General features: G+C 42.3%; 1 protein-coding gene across 1 annotated transcript in view; it reads right to left on the bottom strand.

Annotated features, from left to right (window-relative positions):
* CWC25 (CWC25 spliceosome associated protein homolog) overlaps nucleotides 1-19,976 on the bottom strand; it is an 86,842-nt gene that overhangs the window by 39,710 nt on the left and 27,156 nt on the right. The window contains exon 6 of the mRNA XM_069237478.1: nucleotides 13,322-13,391. Coding sequence (XP_069093579.1) covers nucleotides 13,322-13,391 — 70 coding nt within the window. The remainder of the gene's footprint in view (nucleotides 1-13,321; nucleotides 13,392-19,976) is intronic.

The raw sequence follows: 19,976 nt of genomic DNA, 5'->3' as shown, positions 1-19,976 counted from the left end.
CAAAACCCCTGCCACTAGCTTGCAGCTTTAATGATAAAAACTATATAGTGCATTAACAATTATCTGTGAAAATTGAGTTTCAGAAAACATATTTATCCTTTGCACATCACCAAGTAAAGTGTTCTGATTTGTTTTCATCCTATTTAAATATTTTCTTCATCACACTGAAGTACAAACAAGCATTGGCAAAGCCAATAGGTTTCACCTCTACAAACTCTTGTTTTTGTCAATGCTTGTTATATATGTTGCACAGCAGTGCTAGCTGCTGTGAAGCATGTCTTAAAATAAAATAAACAAGGCAGTATGACGCGGTCAAGGCATGGACGTTGCACAGGGGCACTAGCTGCTGTAGAACATGGTTTACATTTTTATTTTTATTTTTAAAAGCTATAATGCATACAGCGCTGATTGCATCATACTTCTTTTTTAAATTTACGACATGCTGCATAGCAGCCAGCTAGCACTGCTTTGCAACAGGTCTAAAAAACAGTCAAAAACAATAGATTTTGCAGAGGTAAAACCTATTGGATCTGCCAATGCTTGTTGTTTTTTTTAAAGTTTTATGTGGCACAAATTCCAACAGGCGTTTTGGAGCGCTTTACATGAGCACCAGTTACGTCACACATGGTCACATCCATTTATTGTTGTATGCATAAGAAGCGCCTTACAAACATTAAATGAGCTCGGTTTTAAGGCTAATAAACGAGTGGTGAACAAATTGGACTTACTTTAGCTGCCTCTGGAGGTCATGTTAAAAAAAAGTCAAGCAGAGGTCTGGAGCAGCTGAAGGAGGATGTGGCAAGGAGAGACAAAAAAGGCGTCTGAGAAGAGTCACTGGGAACTTGTAAAGCCTGTGCGAGACGATGGCAGGAGGCGCCATTTGTATAAGTTTTCATTTCGATTGTTATGTACTCTACGTTTCCAAAATGAAGTTTGCGAAATGAATTTATTAGCTTTGAAAAGTATGTAGGCAAATATAAGCATTAAGACGAGGTGTGTTGCAAAGTGTTTATTTTATGATGATAATATGTGTGCACATTTTACTCTTTAATTGTAGTTTTTGGTGTTCTTTTGATGATTAGGGTTATCTGAAGTTTTGGGCATTTGAAGATGATGAGTGCACCACATATTTGGAGATGAAGATGTGCGTCGCTTTTATTATTTGTTGTTATTACATCTGTTTGTAGCTTTTATTCAGTAATGTCGTGTGCATCTGATATTTATTCTGCTCTGAGAAGTTTGTGTTTCGTGGTGACAGTAATAATGATTCTTTCCTGTTGGTGACAAGTGTAGTTTATTTCTGGTAGTTTCTGCGCACTATAGATTGTCGTGATATATGTTTGTCAAAACTACTGTCTCCTCCTTAAGGGGACAGCCATCTTGACTAACCAATGAACACCAAATACTACTCGAGGTCCTTTGTCTTAGGTGTAGTAGGGTCTGGTAGCAACCATGAACCTTTGACTTCAAATAGTACTTTATCTTCTCTATGGAAAAGATGATCTTTTTCATTGAGGATAACAGCAATGGTTCAGAAGAGAAACTGGCTCCCCTCTTCAATTTTTTAGCAAGGGAATTTCGGGGCCCTTCTTTCCCCAGATACCGAGTAGTATCGGGGGCACATTCAGGCATTTAAACGAGGAATATCCGCACTGGGCAGTGTTATGTGAGATGGTGTGATATATCCTATGTATATATTACTCTGTCAAGCATGGACACCTTTATGATCCATGTGTGTGCCATTGTTTCTCATTGGACACAAATGCATAGCCATTCAGAATATCTTCATGATATGAAGTCAGTGTTGCTTGATTTGTTGTGGGCTCCCTTGCGCAGCTGCATTCTTTATGGCTTCATTAAACCTCAAAGTAAAAGTCTAAGGAGAGTTAATCCGTTCATTCACATTTTGAAGAAGGGCTGATCTGAAGAAAGATTTCAACTTTCAAGGTATTATTATGAAATGTCAAGGTACTGTTTTCCATTTTGTCGGATTCGAGGCTGTTTAATGGTTTTCATTCGTGAGTATTTCAGGAGCCAAGGGGTTTCTAACAACTGATTGGCTTTATTTCTTTCACTATTAACATTTAATTGGATCATTATCCAAGCTGCACATATTTGGTAGCTAGAGCGCCTTGAAGCTTCTGTTTGGCATACACTCTTTTGTGCTTGTGCTTTATCCTGACTCTTGGATTGTTTTCTTGTGAGTCACCGACCACCCCTAAGAGCCGTCGAGCCACAGACATTGTGCCTTTTATTTATTATCTGGTACTGGGGCAAATATTTCTCTACGCACGGTGCCCTACGTTGTAAAAATCTCCCATTTGTGCCATGAAAGAGGTCTTGCTGTGCTTCTTGTTGCTTGGTCCAGGGACTGTCTTCTTCCGTTAGGCACCATCTCTGGATTTCATTTTTTGTCGCTTCCGATTTCAATGTCAGACACCACTGCCAACTGCTGGATGTTTACAGAAGTAATGTAAAAACTAATTTGGTGGCAATTTACCCGAGTGCCTCAACTGTAAATGTATTTATATAGTACTTACTACCCCTGATGAGGCATTGGAAGTGCTTTTCGTCAAGTAGCTAGCTACTCCGGAACACAAGAGGAATTAGTGGTGGATTAGAATGGGGAAATATGAGTACAGTATTAGTATTATTATGAGTTAATTTGAGCAGAGGATATGCGAGTTTGTAAGTTGGATTGACTAGAGTAATGAAGAGATAGAGGAGGGAAGAATCCAGAAGTGTTAATTGGGAGTTTATAGTAACAGGATGAGGCTTGGGATGAGTAAAGCAGAGATGGAGGAGGGAAGAGTCTGTGGAAAGGTGTTAGGGAATCACAGAAGCAGGAGGGATTTTGGAAGAGTCAAAGGTGAGATAAATGAGGGAGAATTTAATAGGGCTGTTCGGGAGATCATGGTAGTAAACTGAGCTTTGGGGCAAGCTAGATGATGTAGAGGAGGGAAGAGCTTAGGCAGGGTTATTTTGGAGATGAAAGTAGTAGAATGGGTTTGGGATGAGTCAGAGTGGGGATGGAGGATAGACTGATAGAGACATAGGGTGATGGGGAGACAGTAAAGCTTATCAGAGAGTACAATTTATATTATTTTTTTATTTATTTATTATGTATATTTATATATAATTTAATTTTATTTACAGATGTAACTATTTTTATTTTTTTCTAGTACAGTAGGACTAGAGTAATACATAAATATATATGTAAATACATAGTAAGGGAATATGTGTGTAAGGAATATAATAATTGGTATAATAATATAAAAAGAAAGTTGTATTGTATAAACACAGACTTCAAGATTTGTAATATTTGAATTTAATTAATGTGTACTTTTCCAACATTCATTTATCTTTCCTAAATTTTTGAATAGTAAAATGGTTGCTGTGAAATAGTTAAGATAATATTTGGTCATTGTGATATAAAAAAAAAAACAAAGCAGGGATTCATAAGTATCTAATATAACAACTTATCTAGGAGCTATGCAATGACCTATGAACATGTTAAGCATAGAATAATATACACATATATACGTATATACATACACACATTTAACCGTAAGTAAATACACATTTGTTAAACAGGCTTAAAGAGTATGTGTGTAATTTATTATTATGAAATGTTAATGATACATATTTCTTAAAGAACTATACATAGCTAGAATATACACATAATCATATTAGAAATATTTATCAACACAGACATATGTAGTCCATTGCTGTTTGAATATGGTGGTTATGAAGGAAAAAGCCAACTCTTGAGTAGTCTTCGGAAGGCAAGATAGTTATCCGTGGATCTTATATTTGGGGGTAATGAATTCCATAGTTTGGCGGCTTAAACAGAGAAGGATGTACCACATATTGTCTTTTTCTTGTAAGGTGGTGTTTTAAGGCGGGGTGCCAATCACGAGCGGAGGTTTCTTTGTTAAATGTATTTGGTTATTTTGTTTCTGATGAAAAGCAGTCCTGTTCCATGTATGGCTTTGTGGGTGATAAAAAGCAGCTTGAAAGTTGATCTTATGGCAATGGGTAACCAGTGTAGAGCTCTCAAGGCAGGGGAGATGTGGGCTTGTGGCTTTACATGTAATAGTAGCCTGGCAGCTGAGTTCTGAATATGTTGTAGCTTTTTCATTATAGATAGAGATGATCCATGGTAGAGGCCACTGGCATAATCTAGTTTGGATAGTACAAGAGAGATAGTAGCCTGCACCTTGTGTGGAAATCCGAGGTGGGGGAAGATACGTCGCAGTCTTTAAGGTGATGAAAACTTGATCCTGCTAATTTGTCCATTTGGGCATTCATTGTTAACTTGGAGTCCATGGTAATTCCAAGGTTTTTGACTTCTTGGATACTTGAGTAGGTGGACCAAGATCATCAGGCCAGGCGCACAGTGGGTCATAATTTTTCCAGTCGCCACATGCGAGTATTTCAGTTTTGGAGACATTCAGTTTGAGATGGCTCCAAGTCATCCACTGATCAAAGGCTCTGAGGCAACTGAAGATTTGTGAGTTTTCAGTATCTTTGGGTGTAGGAGGCTGGACTGGCTTGTAGTGAGTACCAAGGGGTACTTGCACCTTGCACCAGGCCCAGTTATCCCTTATTAGTGTATAGGGTGTCTAGCAGCTTAGGCTGATAGATAATGGTAGCTTAGCAGAGCAGCTCAGGCTGAACTAGGAGACGTGTGAAGCTACTACAGTACCACTTAGTGTCATATGCACAATATCATAAGAAAACACAATACACAGTTATACTAAAAATAAAGGTACTTTATTTTTATGACAATATGCCAAAGTATCTTAGAGTGTACCCTCAGTGAGAGGATAGGAAATATACACAAGATATATATACACAATAGCAAAAATATGCAGTATAGTCTTAGAAAACAGTGCAAACAATGTATAGTTACAATAGGATGCAATGGGGAAACATAGGGATAGGGGCAACACAAACCATATACTCCAAAAGTGGAATGCGAACCACGAATGGACCCCAAACCTATGTGACCTTGTAGAGGGTCGCTGGGACTATTAGAAAATAGTGAGAGTTAGAAAAGTAACCCTCCCCAAGACCCTGAAAAGTGAGTGCAAAGTGCACTAAAGTTCCCCTAAGGACAAAATAGTCGTGTTAGAGGGAAAATGCAAGGAAAACACAAATCAGCAATGCAACAACGATGGATTCCTGACTGAGGGTACCTGTGGAACAAGGGGACCAAGTCCAAAAGTCACAAGCAGCTCGGAGATGGGCAGATGCCCAAGAAATGCCAGCGGTTGGTGCAAAGAAGCTCTTACTAGGCTGAAGAACTGTGAATACTGCAGGAACGACAAGGGCTAGAGACTTCCCTTTTGGAGGATGGATCCCCCACGCCTTGGAGAGTCGTGCAGATGTGTTTTCCCGCCGGATGGACGCCAACAAGCCTTGCTACACGCAAATCGTGCGTTTGGCGTTTTTGGACGCTGCTGGGGCCCAGGACCAGGAGGTCGCAAATTGGACCTGCAGAGAGAGGGGACGTCGAGCAAGACAAAGAGCCCTCACTGAAGCAGGTAGCACCCGGAGAAGTGCCAGAAACAGGCACTACGAGGATGCGTGAAACGGTGCTCGCCGAAGTTGCACAAAGGAGTCCCACGTCGCCGGAGACCAACTTAGAAAGTTGTGCAATGCAGGTTAGAGTGCCGTGGACCCAGGCTTGGCTGTGCACGAAGGATTTCCGCCGGAAGTGCACAGGGGCCGGAGTAGCTTGCAAAGTCGCGGTTCCCAGCAATGCAGCCCAGCGAGGTGAGGCAAGGACTTACCTCCACCAAACTTGGGCTGAAGAGTCACTGGACTGTGGGGGTCACTTGGACGGTGTCGCTGGATTCGAGGGACCTCGCTCGTCGTGCTGAGAGGAGACCCAAGGGACCGGTAATGCAGCTTTTTGGTGCCTGCGGTTGCAGGGGGAAGATTCCGTCGACCCACGGGAGATTTCTTCGGAGCTTCTGGTGCAGAGAGGAGGCAGACTACCCCCACAGCATGCACAAGCAGGAAAACAGTCGAGAAGGCGGCAGGATCAGCGTTACAGAGTTGCAGTAGTCGTCTTTGCTACTATGTTGCAGGTTTGCAGGCTTCCAGCGCGGTCAGCGGTCGATTCCTTATCAGAAGGTGAAGAGGGAGATGCAGAGGAACTCGGCTGAGCTCATGCATTCGTTATCTAAAGTTTCCCCAGAGACAGAGACCCTAAATAGCCAGAAAAGAGGGTTTGGCTACCTAGGAGAGAGGAAAGGCTACTAACACCTGAAGGAGCCTATCAGCAGGAGTCTCTGACGTCACCTGGTGGCACTGACCACTCAGAGCAGTCCAGTGTGCCAGCAGCACCTCTGTTTCCAAGATGGCAGAGGTCTGGAGCACACTGGAGGAGCTCTGGACACCTCCCAGGGGAGGTGCAGGTCAGGGGAGTGGTCACTCCCCTTTCCTTTGTCCAGTTTCGCGCCAGAGCAGGGGCTAAGGGGTCCCTGAACCGGTGTAGACTGGCTTATGCAGAATTGGGCACATCTGTGCCCAACAAAGCATTTCCAGAGGCTGGGGGAGGCTACTCCTCCCCTGCCTTCACACCATTTTCCAAAGGGAGAGGGTGTCACACCCTCTCTCAGAGGAAGTTCTTTGTTCTGCCATCCTGGGCCAGGCCTGGCTGGACCCCAGGAGGGCAGATGCCTGTCAGGGGTTGGCAGCAGCAGCAGCTGCAGTGAAACCCCAGGAAGGGCAGTTTGGCAGTACCAGGGTCTGTGCTACAGACCACTGGGATCATGGAATTGTACCAACAATGCCAGGATGGCATAGAGGGGGCAATTCCATGATCATAGACATGTTACATGGCCATATTCGGAGTTACCATGGTGAAGCTACATATAGGTAGTGACCTATATGTAGTGCACGCGTGTAATGGTGTCCCCGCACTCACAAAGTTCAGGGAATTGGCTCTGAACAATGTGGGGGCACCTTGGCTAGTGCCAGGGTGCCCTCACACTAAGTAACTTTGCACCTAACCTTTACCAGGTAAAGGTTAGACATATAGGTGACTTATAAGTTACTTAAGTGCAGTGTAAAATGGCTGTGAAATAACGTGGACGTTATTTCACTCAGGCTGCAGTGGCAGGCCTGTGTAAGAATTGTCAGAGCTCCCTATGGGTGGCAAAAGAAATGCTGCAGCCCATAGGGATCTCCTGGAACCCCAATACCCTGGGTACCTCAGTACCATATACTAGGGAATTATAAGGGTGTTCCAGTAAGCCAATGTAAATTGGTAAAAATGGTCACTAGCCTGTTAGTGACAATTTGAAAGTAATGAGAGAGCATAACCACTGAGGTTCTGGTTAGCAGAGCCTCAGTGAGACAGTTAGGCACCACACAGGGAACATATACATGCACACCTATGAGCACTGGGGCCCTGTGTGACAGGGTCCCAGTGACACATACATATAGGCCACAAACCTATGAGCACTGGGGTCCTGACCAGCAGGATCCCAGTGACACATAACAAACATACTGAAACCATAGTGTTTTCACTATGAGCACTGAGGCCTGGCTATCAGGATCCCAGTGAGACAGTGAAAACAGTGACAAACACCCTGACATACACTCACAAACAGGCCAAAAGTGGGGGTAACAAGGCTAGAAAGAGGCTACCTTCTCACATTGGGGCATTCCAATTTAAGTAAGTATCTGTGTGTCATCTGCATAGTTTTAGCATGCGAGTTGAAAATCATTGATCAGTTCTGGCAATGACATCATGTAGATGTTGAAAAGCAAAGGTGAGATGATAGATCCATGGGGGACCCCTGCTTTTGTGAGGTAGGGTTTGGATGAGAAGGGGGGAGAATAGAGAATATTAGTTCCGTTTTGCAGGTAGAATGTAATCCAGTTGAGAGCAGTCCCTTTTATGCCGGATCCATGGAGTCTTTGAATTAGGGTGTCATGGTCAAAAGTATCAAAGGCAGCTGAGAAGTCCAAGAGAAGTAGTGCAGCAACTCCATCGCTGTCAATTGTGTTTTTAAGATCATCCCAGATTGCTATGAGCGCCGATTCAGTGATTCTTCCTGGATGGAATCCAGTTTGGTAGTCTGAAAGAATGGAATTGTCTTCAATGAACTGTGACATCTGGGTGAATGCTGCACTTTCTATCAGATTGTCCAGAAAAGGTCTATTTGTGATTGGTCTGTAGATTTTGGGGTCCTGTGTCTAGGTTTGTTTTCTTTAATAACGGACATATATGTGCCTTTTTCAGCTCTTCAGGAAAAGTACCTGTAGTTGAAGAGTTATTGATGATTCTTCTTACAGGTGTGGCAGGAGAAGTAGATAAAAGAATGTTCTTGAAGATGTGTGGTGGACAAGGGTCCGAGGGGCAACCGGAAGGCTTGCTTGCTTTGACCAAATCCATAAATTCACCGTGATATTGGTTTGAAGGAATGCAGAGGCTCGGTTGGTTTACTCTTGGAGGGGATTTTAGGAAAGGGGTTGGTGCTGATGGTTTTCTTTTGTTTTAAATAGGAGTCCAATGTGTCTGCCTTGGTTGTGTAATGAGTTGTCAGTTTGTTTGTGAAATCTTGAGTAGTGGGATGACTTCCTTCCCCGGCATTTAGGTTTTCAAAATTCATTGAGAATTTTATACAATTCTTTAGTTTCAGATTTAGCATTTAGAATTCTGTCTGAGTAGTACCCTTTTTAGTTTTTTTGATTGATGATTTGTATATTCTGTTAAGCTTGTGTAGCTGAAGTTTGTCTTGATTGTTGTTTGTTTTGAGCCAGGTCTGTTGTAACCTTCTGATTTGTTGCTTTATCATTTTAAGTTATTTGTTTCTCCAAGGGGTAGCTATTCTCTTGTCCTGTTTAGTTTTTCTGAGTGGTATTGGGATATTGAAAGCTTCCTGAAGCCACTCCTAAAGTCTTGGAACAGAATTAATTGTGTGTAGATCGGTGTTGGCTGTTAGTTGTGTTTCTAAGTCTTCAAAATTGAGTTTGCTCCATGGTCGATAGATGCATGTATGTAAGTTGCTATGGGGTGTGTTGATTTGCGGTGTTTTATTTTGGAAAGTTATCAAATGGTGGCCTGACCAGGTGATTGGCGTGATGCTTTGAATGGTAACTACTTCAGGCTTCACAAAAATGACATCTAGGATGTGTCCAGTGATGTGTGTGGGATTGTGTACAATCTGATGTAGGTTCAATGTGATCAGGCCAGTGATAGCTTTTGGATGGGGCATATTGGGTTTGTCAAAAAAAATGTTTAGGTCCCCAAGAAAACACAGGTTTGAGTATAATATTATAACGTTTGAGACTGTACCTAGAAAAGTGTCTGGGAATGCTGAATTGTTAAGTTGAGGTCTCTAAAGGAGGAGAAAGTTACAGGAAGAAGTTAGTGTAGGGTTGCATCTGGTGAGGAGGGCCTCACAACCTTGTATGGAAATGTCTGTTTTACTGCTTGTTTGAATGTAATGATAGCTAGTCCACCTCCTCTCTTGCCTATACCGTTTTGTGTGATGGTTTGACAGCCCGGAGGAACAGCTTCATGCAACACTGGGGTCATGTCATCTCCCAACCATGATTCCGTTACGCATAGTAAGTCAGGTTGTGTGTCCGTGAGTAGGTCGTAGATGTGGTGCTTGTTTTTTCAGAGTGATCGAGCATTTATGAGCAGGCAGTTTAGAAAATGTGTGTTTGTAGTGGTGTTATCTTGTTTTGGAGAAGGGTGAGCAGTATATTTTGAGCTTGTAGCAGGTGTGTTGTTAGTTGTGGTAACTGAGTGAGGGTCACAATAGTCCTGTTTTTCAATATAGTGTTCCTCTTCCAGCATGCTTAGGATGCATTTTGTTGGGTCTGTGTGTGTTGGTGGTGGCTGAGAGTGACATGAGTGTAGTGTTTTTTGGTAGAGTAGCCTTATTGTGTAATAGACAAAGGGATGCGAAGGTGTTAAGAGTGGCATGTTGTTTATTTTGTTTGTTTGGTGTGGAAGAAGTATGGGTTAGGGGTGGGGGAGGAGCATGTGGATCATAATTTAAGGCTCTAAATTGTGCAATGGATCCGAGGCTGGAGAATGAATGTTGCTGTGTTGGGTTTGTTGTGGTAGATGTTTTGAAGAGTGAGAATGTAGGAGTAAAGATTGGGCAGGATTTGTATTCTTTGTGTAGTCATGAGGGTGGGAGTGGGTGTGGCAGAAAGTTTGCGTCATTTTTATGTGCGGATGTGTGTGGTCTTTTTTTATTTTTGTGGACTTGAGAGGGGATCTTGATGTACTGGTTATCTATGAAGGTTTTGTATGTGAGTTTGTGCTGGAGAGTGGTATTAGAATATTACAGGGGGTGTTGATGTGTTTTGGAGAAGAGTGTATGAGGTGTGCAAGAGGGGATGGATGTGGGTTAGGTGTGTGTGTTAGTTTTGATCACTGAAGAGGTAATATGTGTGGTGGAGCGCAGTGTAAGGATTGTATGGTTGTGTGTAATTGGTGAAGAGAGGGGGAGGGTGTTAGTAGATGGTGTGTTGGAAGGCTGGATTTAGGTATTGTCATGATAAAAGGGGGTCTGGCAGGAGCAAATAGAGGATAGTGCTGCTGGTTTGTATGAACAGGGAGTGTGTATCTGGATGGCTGAAAGTAAAGTATAATGTGGGTTTGTGTTGTGTGGGTATTGGCAGGTTGTATTAGTGGGAATGGACAGAGTAGTGTTTGGTGTGACAATGAAGGTGTCTTCATGTTGTAGCTATGGTGGATATGTGTACAGGTGTGGTATGTGGGGTTTTGTGTTGGTTGATGAGATTTGCAATCTGTATGAGGTTTGTTTGTGGTGCACGAGTTGGGTATCTTTGGTGATATTGTGTTTGGATGTTGGAGGATGTGGAGGGAATAAGGTCATTTCTGGTAAATGGACAGCATTTCTGGTCCGACTAGTCCTGACCAAGCCCACACAAGCAACTGCCCTTGTCCTCTCCGCCCTTAGCTGAGACACCCTATGCCCTAGGCTTAAAATAGCTCTATTGGCCAATAGAAACCTAGCCTTAACCCTAACCAATCAGATTTATAACCCCAAACCCCACAACCAATGGAAGACCCAGCCCTACTCACCAATCATACCTCTAGTCCTGACAACCAATCACAACACTAACCCTAAAACCACAAACCTATAGGAATCCCAATCCTAGTACCAATCACAACACCAACCCTAAAACCATGATCCAATAGGAATCCCAACCCAAGAACCAATCACACCACCAACCCTAATCCTTAAACCAATAGGAATACTAATCCCAGCAACCAATCACAACAACATATGCAACAACCAATAGAAACTAATAGAAGGGCCAAGTTAACTAAAGCCCAAGCCCCTGTAGAAGTGAAGAGAGAGCTGCTGCTCTATTCAGAATCTCCTTGGATACAGACAGGCTGAATCCACACTTCCAAGCTAGCAGAATCTACTTTTCAGGTAAGGGAGAGATTGAAAAACACTGAAATACTGCTTGTCGCGCACTCAGATATTTGGCTTTTTCCAAGGCAAAAACAAGTGATGCAGACACTTTCTAAACACAATTTAAAACACAGAAACAGATTAAGCAGTCTCCTAAACACACTCGGATTATCCACTGAGGAGGGACATTTCAAACAGTCACGGGTAAAAATAAAATAAAAAAACAGCAGTTTAAAAAGGCCAAGCTGGCTGAAACACAGGGAGCCTTCAGTAAACAGGCACAGGTAGCAGTACAAACACTTTTTAACAAATAACTTGATTTTCCAAAGAGTCTGTCCATGGCACGCTTACAACAACAAGGAGAACAAGGTGGAGAGTGGGTTAAAATGCATGTTTGGCAGACTGGAGGGCCAGAGAGTGCATGGTGGGTGGTGTACGGTGGAAAGGGGGAGTAGGGCGGACAGGGAAGCAATACGACAGGGGTGGAGCTGGGAGGCTTGGGCAAACAGAGGGGTGGCAGAAGAAAGTCGGGAAAAGCATAGACAGCGGACTTCGGCGGACGGACTACAGACACATGCATTCACAGGGAGTGCATATTTTTAAGTTAAAAAAAGTACCTTGGGGAACAATAAGGTCAGCGGAAGGACAATGGCCACCCGAAAAAGTACTTGGTCGAAGCACCACAGCATGGTCCATGGACGAAGACTCCAAGCCAAGGAGGAGGAAGCTGAGGCCTGGAGTAGCGCTGACCAATCAGGAGCAAGGAAATGAGACCCACGTGGGAGCCAGCCAATGATAAGTATAGTGACGTGGGAGCCAGCCGATGGTAAGTAATGGATGGGCTCTGAGACCCTTGTAAGATATATTTTTTTAATACAATAGATTTTGCCACAGCACAAGAGCTGTGCAGGCGAAACCTAAAAATGGGGTTTCACAACTAATTAAATATATTTTGAAATGTTTGTACAGTTTACTTAGTTATTTAAATGTTGTGTGTTAGCCCAACCTGAATCCCTACAGCCTTTCATTTCACACTCTTTGTACAGCAGGTCAGAGAGTTCAACCTACAAAATCCTGGAACTCTGCAGTCAGAAGGAAAATCAACTGTAAGAATACAAACTGACTTTTGACCTCTGTCTCTGAACACAAACAAGATAAGAACAAGATATAGAGGCGTTTTTACTGCTCCTTCACTTTCTGACTGAACAGAAAACCTGTTCTTTGTCCATCAACTCGCCAGAAGGGGCGAGTAGATCCTAAAACAGCTCGACCTGATAAAATATGTTTTGCCACAGCAAGTAAAGTTTTCCAGGTGGCAATGTTTATTCTAACACTTTCCCTTACATTGCATACCATATTAAACAAACAATATACCTCACTCAACTTGCCTCATAAAGGCCAAGCTACACATAAAGCACTTTGCAAGAAGCATCTGGAATGGTGTCCCAGAACTAGGTATAAATCAGAGCAATTAACTTTGCTAGGAATATAAAAAACAATAGTAATAACTCTGCGCATACTACAGGATTTTTCAATGTGTGTGAAGGAGTAGTGTTACCCAGATGTTAAGAAAAATCAATTTACAGTAGGTTTTATTGAGTGGGGCGCTACCTGCAGAGTCCAAAGGGCTCAGGCCCTGCTGAGACTATTTTTTTCCAGCCTTTAGAAACTGCAAGATTTCCTTTCTTACAGGTAACTGAAAGGAGATACTGTTAGCTAAAAGGAATACAATTTATCTTTGAAGGATAAACGGACTGACTGAAAAAAAGCAATAAGACTAACTGGGGCGGGGCACAAAAATAATCAGACACTATGCAGACCCTTTACAACATTCAACAACCTTTCTGCTAGATTTCTGCTATACAAATATCACGCATATACATACGTACTTGTAAACCGTATCCAGCGATCTTCGTACGAACCAGGGATGAAGATGAGCTCTCAGTTTTTTTCTGCACTCTATAAGAAATAAATGAAGATCCGTGGCTGCTTTTGCAAAGCATTCATTCCAAAACCATGTCCCACAGTAATATATTCATCAGCACAAAATACTGAAACTTAACCCTAAATCTAGCATTTTTGCCACACATCTTGGCACTGTCATTTTCATTTGAACACTTCTCACGATTAACAAATGGTTGCAATCAGTAGGCATCAATTCCACTTTTTAGAATTCATCACTTTCAGAAACTGGGAATAGCAAAAGTTACTGTAAGAATATAATCATAACCACTATTATAACAAGACAAGACTCATCTTCACATTAATCTTTAATTGCTGTTGGCTCATCCAGAATCCAAAGACTGATTCCTTCCAACATGCATCTGTTCCCTAACTGTCAGATCAGACAGACACCCTTCCTCTTACTGGCCCCTGATTTATATCATACGCTGCAATCTCTTCATTATGGGTTTGTTCAACTCTCTTCCCTCCGTGTATTTTTGTGCTAAATTGTATTTAGTCTCTACATTACTCTTTATTGAAAACTTGATACATAGTTCAACAAAATGTGTTTGAGGCCTTAGAGCACTTAGAACACAATAATATCAGAATTTCTTAAGAAGTAATTGGAAACCCCATATAGAACTAAGCTAAGCATAATTAGTAATATTCTTATGAGGACTGTATTCATTTTCACGCATAATGCAAACATTTTAGTAAGGCCATCTTGGAAGATGTGCGGATCCCAGCTAGTTCTATCGGTGACTCCCAAATTGCATCAAATTTTGGGTGTTCTTTTAGAACTAGCTGATATTTTCTCCATTATAGACAAATTCCTAATGGTATTCCACCATAATTCAATAGAAGGTGGGCCATGATTGTTATATCACTGAACAATTGTTGATCTTTTAGCAACTTGTCGATATGCAATCAGTGTACACATATGACCTGAGAAAGCAAATTTTGTTTTGGTTACATCACTGACAAAGCGTATCAAAGGGTCATAAGACACCCTGAGTTCAGTCACACCTTTTTGTTGAGGATAGCAGTCCCTTTTAGTATAAGGCCAACACTGGACAACTTCACCGTATGTGAAGCCTCATCTCTCTTTTTCAGGCAAACCTTGCAATAAAGTTGTGAAGAATCTCTGGTTGCCTGCTACCCTGTCTGGTCAAAGTATCATCTATTACATGCTTTATATGCATGCTTCCTTACCTAAGTGCATAGAGGATCTTACCTTTCTACATCAAATATAAGCCCAAGAGTTTCGAAATCTCTGTGTAGACACTTCTCCCAAGCCTTCATGCAAGTTAATTTCACATTTTTGTTTTTTCTTTTAATATTTTACAGAACTATTACGTACCATGCTTTTAACCCTCTGTATGAAATGTACTTAGTACACAACTATGTCAGACTCCCTTTCTTTGCTCTAGGGTTAGTATCTCAAACGTAACCTGAATGCACTGTAATCTATGTAATGAAAGGTCTTGGAGGTCATTTTTTCAGGCCATAAATGCTCCATTATCAAAACAGTGAAAGCCAAGTGTTCCTGAATATTACTGTAAGTGGAGACGGGCAGGAGAAATGACCGAACAATCTGATGGCTCTATTGAAATATCTTATTGACAGTTGCACTACAGCACTATCCCTCTTTGAATCCAGCTCTGCCATAATGGGCTTTCCCAATTATATCAAACAACATTTTTACCCACTGGTAAGCTTTTGTTGGATTCAGGCAAAAACAGGAGCTGGTGTTAGCATTAATGGACTGCTCAATAGTAGGGAAACAAATACCACCTTCAACCATGGCTGAAATAACCTGCAAGCCAACTGGAGTCCCTTCATATTCAGTGACAACATTTAAAAGAGCCTAATCATTACTCTTGAGAGGGAGTTACCAGAGAGTATTCCCACTCATATTAAAGCCCTTAGTACCAAGCTATATGGTGTCTTGCTCTCAGTAGCTGAATGTTAATTTAAGAGGACATGCTCTTTCATCTGCACTGTTGTTGGGGAAGACGTCTACCAGTACCGCCCCACCCCTATTTAAAATGTGCTCAGTCTCCTATGACTGGTCCCTTCCCTATGCATGTGTACAGAGCCATATGGAGGATACAGTGTATTCTGAGGACTCCCTTCACCCCTCTGCATGATGATCTTCAAAGGACTTTGAACACTGGCTCCCTACCCAGAAAAAGTATCTGCTCTCTACCAAATAAGGGTTCCTTCACTGTACCTTACACCCACCTTTACTCTCCTTGTTTTTTGCGGAACCCACCCTAACCACAGGAAGCTGACAGAAAGCTGTATGACCCCAGTCTAAAAGTTCCACCAACTGGTTGAAATTAGGTGTGCCTCTGTGTGAAGCAGGAAAGGGATGGAAAGCCAAGCATTACCATTTAGAGTGGTCTTTAGTTTTTTGAATGAAGCTTCCTATTATTTGCCCCCAACACAGTATACATAATGTCCCAATCAGACCAATCACATTTAGGGCCTAATTAAGAGTTTGGTGGATGGGAAAGCCTGTCCGCCAAACTCCCGACAGGGGGGCTGCCTCCTTCGTGGCTACCACCCCGTCAGAGTTATTTCCCGCTAGGCCGGCGGGCGGAAACCTCGGTTTCCACTTGCCAACCTATCAGGAAACAGTCTCCGGCTCGTAATCAAGCTGGCAGCAATGGTGTAGCCCACAGAGTGCACAAGCAGACAGTGAACATTGCGACGCTGCTGGGCAGGGGGGGCCTCTGCACTGCCCATGCCAAGTGCATGGGCCCACTGTTCCTATTCTCCGCCACCCCTTTCATAGCAGTGCTACTACCATGAAAAGGCTGGTGCAGAGAAAGGTCGTAATCTGCAGAGCTGCATGCAGCGCTGCCCTGGCGGCTTACGATCTCCAACACCGCTAGCTTCTGGAATTATGGATTCTGGCGGTGCTGGTAGTTCGGGTTTGAAAGTGGCGGTCGGACCGCTGCAACAACGGTGGTCCTGACCGCCCCGCGAGTGTGGTGGTCTGAAGACCCCCAAACTCGTAATGAGGCCCTTAGTCTTTTGCCCTGAGGAGACTGTTCTGTCAGTACCTGTACAGAGATCCTATTAAAGAACAGGGTGCAGTTTGCTGCTGTCCTCCAAAAAGGCAGACAATAAGACCTCGTCTTTCAGCCCTGACAAAAGAAGAGTAAGTCGAACTACCCAGAGAGCGAAAGCACAAATCCCTGACCTACAAAGGCCCAGCCGATTAAGCATGCTTGGAGAGCACACAGAGGAGATGAGTTGTCCAATGCCTGTTGTGAACTCGTACCCCAGATGGCATTTAAAACAAAACAAAAAAAAAACACACACACAGCAGAAGCTGTAGTGAAACACCGTAGGAGGGCAAGTGTGATGAGCCTACTCTCTTTTCTACCTAACTAGTGCTCCGTTTGAGTCCATAACTGCTCAAATCGAGTCGAAGGACACTCAGGCTTTTCATCTTTGGGTAGCATTCAATTGACGGAGGTCAGTCCCCTGAACCCATAATTGCTTTTCTAGGCCTAAACATACTCAGATATCTGTGCTTAAAGTCACTGTTAGTCTAGGACTATAAATTTCAATTTCCGGTTAGAATGCTTGTAGCATCCTCGGTCATATGTGTGGCTAACGCCAAATGAAAATCTTGGCAGCGACCAGGAATTTTCAGAATATAGTTCCTCTATATTTGGTACTCGTGGGAAACTTTGTTGGGAGTTTCAGCTGTACCTATAATCCAGTTATCATTTATTAATATTCAGCTAAATCAGACCTTTGTAAGAGAATGAAATCAGTAGCGATGTATCCATTAAGAATAGGACAGGTACGTCAAGTGTACCCATTATGTAGTTCCACACAAATGACACAAAATTTACAACATAGAAGCAACACGCTTACTCCTGATTTAGGAAGGGGAATATGGCACACAAAGCCAGAGCAAAGACAACTAGCGCAGAAGGCTATCACTAATCATGTCTCTTTGATGCAGTAAAAACCCTCATTATTCATTCCTCCAGCTTTGATCACTTTAGCTGTCCCTTTTCCTGATTAAACATAGTTTGAAAATGCATATAAACTGTGGGTTTCAGGAGCTGCCTAAAAAACATGGAAAGAGTCATTGACTTTCAGCAAGCAGGTGAAATATAGGGATGGGTATGTTGAGTGTTGCACTCTTCAGTTTGTTATATGGAACATGGCATATGAAAAGAGAGGGGGGACGTGGTGAAAGACTGCTAAACTGACTAGTTGCAATAGTGCATCAGGGCTATTACTTACAAAAAAAAGCATACGTTTTGCTTAATACAGAGCTTCAACAATGGTGGTGAAGTCAGTAAGGGGAAGATGCCCACGCATTGGGTGCAAATCAGTAAGGGGACTGTTCACTCATCAGAAATTCCCTACAGTAACAATGGGTGGTTTAAGAAGGCACAAAGGGCCCATAAAAATCAACTATATCACACAGAGATCGTCCTCTTGTTCCTTCTAATCCATTGGTGTCTCTTGCAGGTTGGCTATCAGAGATTGCTGAATAGTTCAAAGTTTCTTGTTTGTGATTTTTCCAACAGATCATATTTGTTCCTGGCTAGGCTGAGGCCATGTTTACTGTGCTCATTCAAGTGGAAGTGGAAAAAAGAAGGGCAGATTTTTGTGATGTATTTTTCAGATATCCTCCTTAGGTCTTGCCTACAGGCAGCATTAAAGGACCTCTTGTGGACCATACTAAAAAACTTACAGTGGGCTTAGAGCTAACCACTGCTTCCCATTGGTTTGCTTTCTTGACACTCATTTGCTTACTCCTTATTAAACAGATTCCTTTCCTCTTCTTGTATTTGACCCTCCCCTGGAGCACAGCTTAATTATAATCCCTTTGATTGGATGACTTGCATCTTTCCACTGCTTGCATTCAGGAACCACATTTGAATTTATCTTTCAATATGTCTTACCAGTGAAATGTTTTCTTGCACTCTCCCTCCTGTGCTGCTTCCTCACTCAAATACCTCCTCATTTGTGTTTTAGTAGTTCACAAGAGCAGACTTTCCAGATCAGATATGTGATTTTAACAAAATCTTTTAATACTTTAAACATGTGTGAGCTCAGACTAGTCTGCCCTTTTGCTCCCTAAGCATAATCAACTGCTTTTTATTTAAATGAGTGTTTCTTTGGGCAGTCAATTTGTACAGCAAAATGCATCCGCTCTCAGAGGTTGGACATAAATCATAATATTTTACATGTTATGTAAATGTGCATGCGCTTCTAAATCCCTCCCCCCCCCCAACTGTAGGGTTTATTTTTAATAAAAGCACGGACCTGTGTAATGTAATTTCAGCCAGCCTTCAGGTTGGTCCTAAATCATTTCTTTATAAGACGGGTAGTAAAATGTAGGAAGATAATAAGCAACATTGCTTTTTAATTTAATTGTTTAAAACTGTGTGCTTCTAGAAATACTTATTATGCAAAGCAATGCAAGCTTGGACTGAGTCAGAATTCCGAAAGCAATCGTCTGTCATAATATGGTAGATCAGAGGTTCCCAACACGTGGTCCGGGGACCCCTGGGGGTCAACAAAACATGCTCAGGGGGTCCACCACTGCTTAGAAATTTGGCTCATTTCAACTGATTAAGTGTATATCAATAAAGTGGCTAAATGTACCATTGGAAATGTTAATGTACTATAAATATCAAGGAACTTGAAATTGGAGTCTAAAAATTAAATTAGCATCCTCAGATTGATTCTTGGGAGCAGTGCAGTCACATCAAACAGAGTATAGTATAGACAATGTATAACTTCAATTGAATTTAGAAAAGCTCCAACCGTCCCATTACATTTTGTTTTTAATTTGGTTGCAAATTAAATATAATGTGATGGTATTTGTGTATGTATTTGATGGAATTCTTGTTTCTGTATTTTCCGTGTATTGTATTGCGGTTCAAATCATCAACAACAATGTTTAGGCCGGGGTCCCTGGTTTCCAGTATTGACTCAGTGGGGGGTCCTCGGATTCCAATAATGATTTAGTGGGGGTCCTCGGGCTCCAGTAATGATAACGCGGGGGTCCACAGAAGTCAGAAGGTTGGGAACCACTGTGGTAGATAGAGTACCATGCAAGGCTGGTATGGGATAATGAACAATCTAGCAATTAACATCATAAGCGATTTCACAATCCTAAAATAAGGAGGACACAAGCGGATACCACATGAGAAGCCACCGCCACAATGACCTTCGGGAAGCTAACAGTCAGTCACCCCGGTATATCTGGGACCTCGAACAAATCCTCTTCCAGTGACTGTCCAGTAAATAAGAAATGCCTTACTAGTGGACAACATGATTAGAGGAATTACCTTTTACACCCTCAACTAATGTTGGGACGAGTGTGGGACGTGTTCCAGTTGGGGATATTGATTTCTTAATTTATTTTCACTCTTTTTTGGTCTTGACTGCTCAATTTTGCTACCACTGGATAGACAGAGACCAAATGGAAGTAACTTTGTTATCCAACTGGAGTGCACAAGTATATTTGTGGCTCTACAACACCAGTAGGATCCACCACATACAGTACCCAGGTTAAAAATTTTAGAAAGACTGTACATCTATACGCAGACC

The sequence above is a fragment of the Pleurodeles waltl genome, chromosome 6 (genome assembly GCF_031143425.1).
Source record: "Pleurodeles waltl isolate 20211129_DDA chromosome 6, aPleWal1.hap1.20221129, whole genome shotgun sequence".
NCBI lineage: Eukaryota > Metazoa > Chordata > Amphibia > Caudata > Salamandridae > Pleurodeles > Pleurodeles waltl.
Note: the sequence above shows the minus strand (reverse complement) of the source record. Positions and strands in the feature narration are given on the sequence as shown.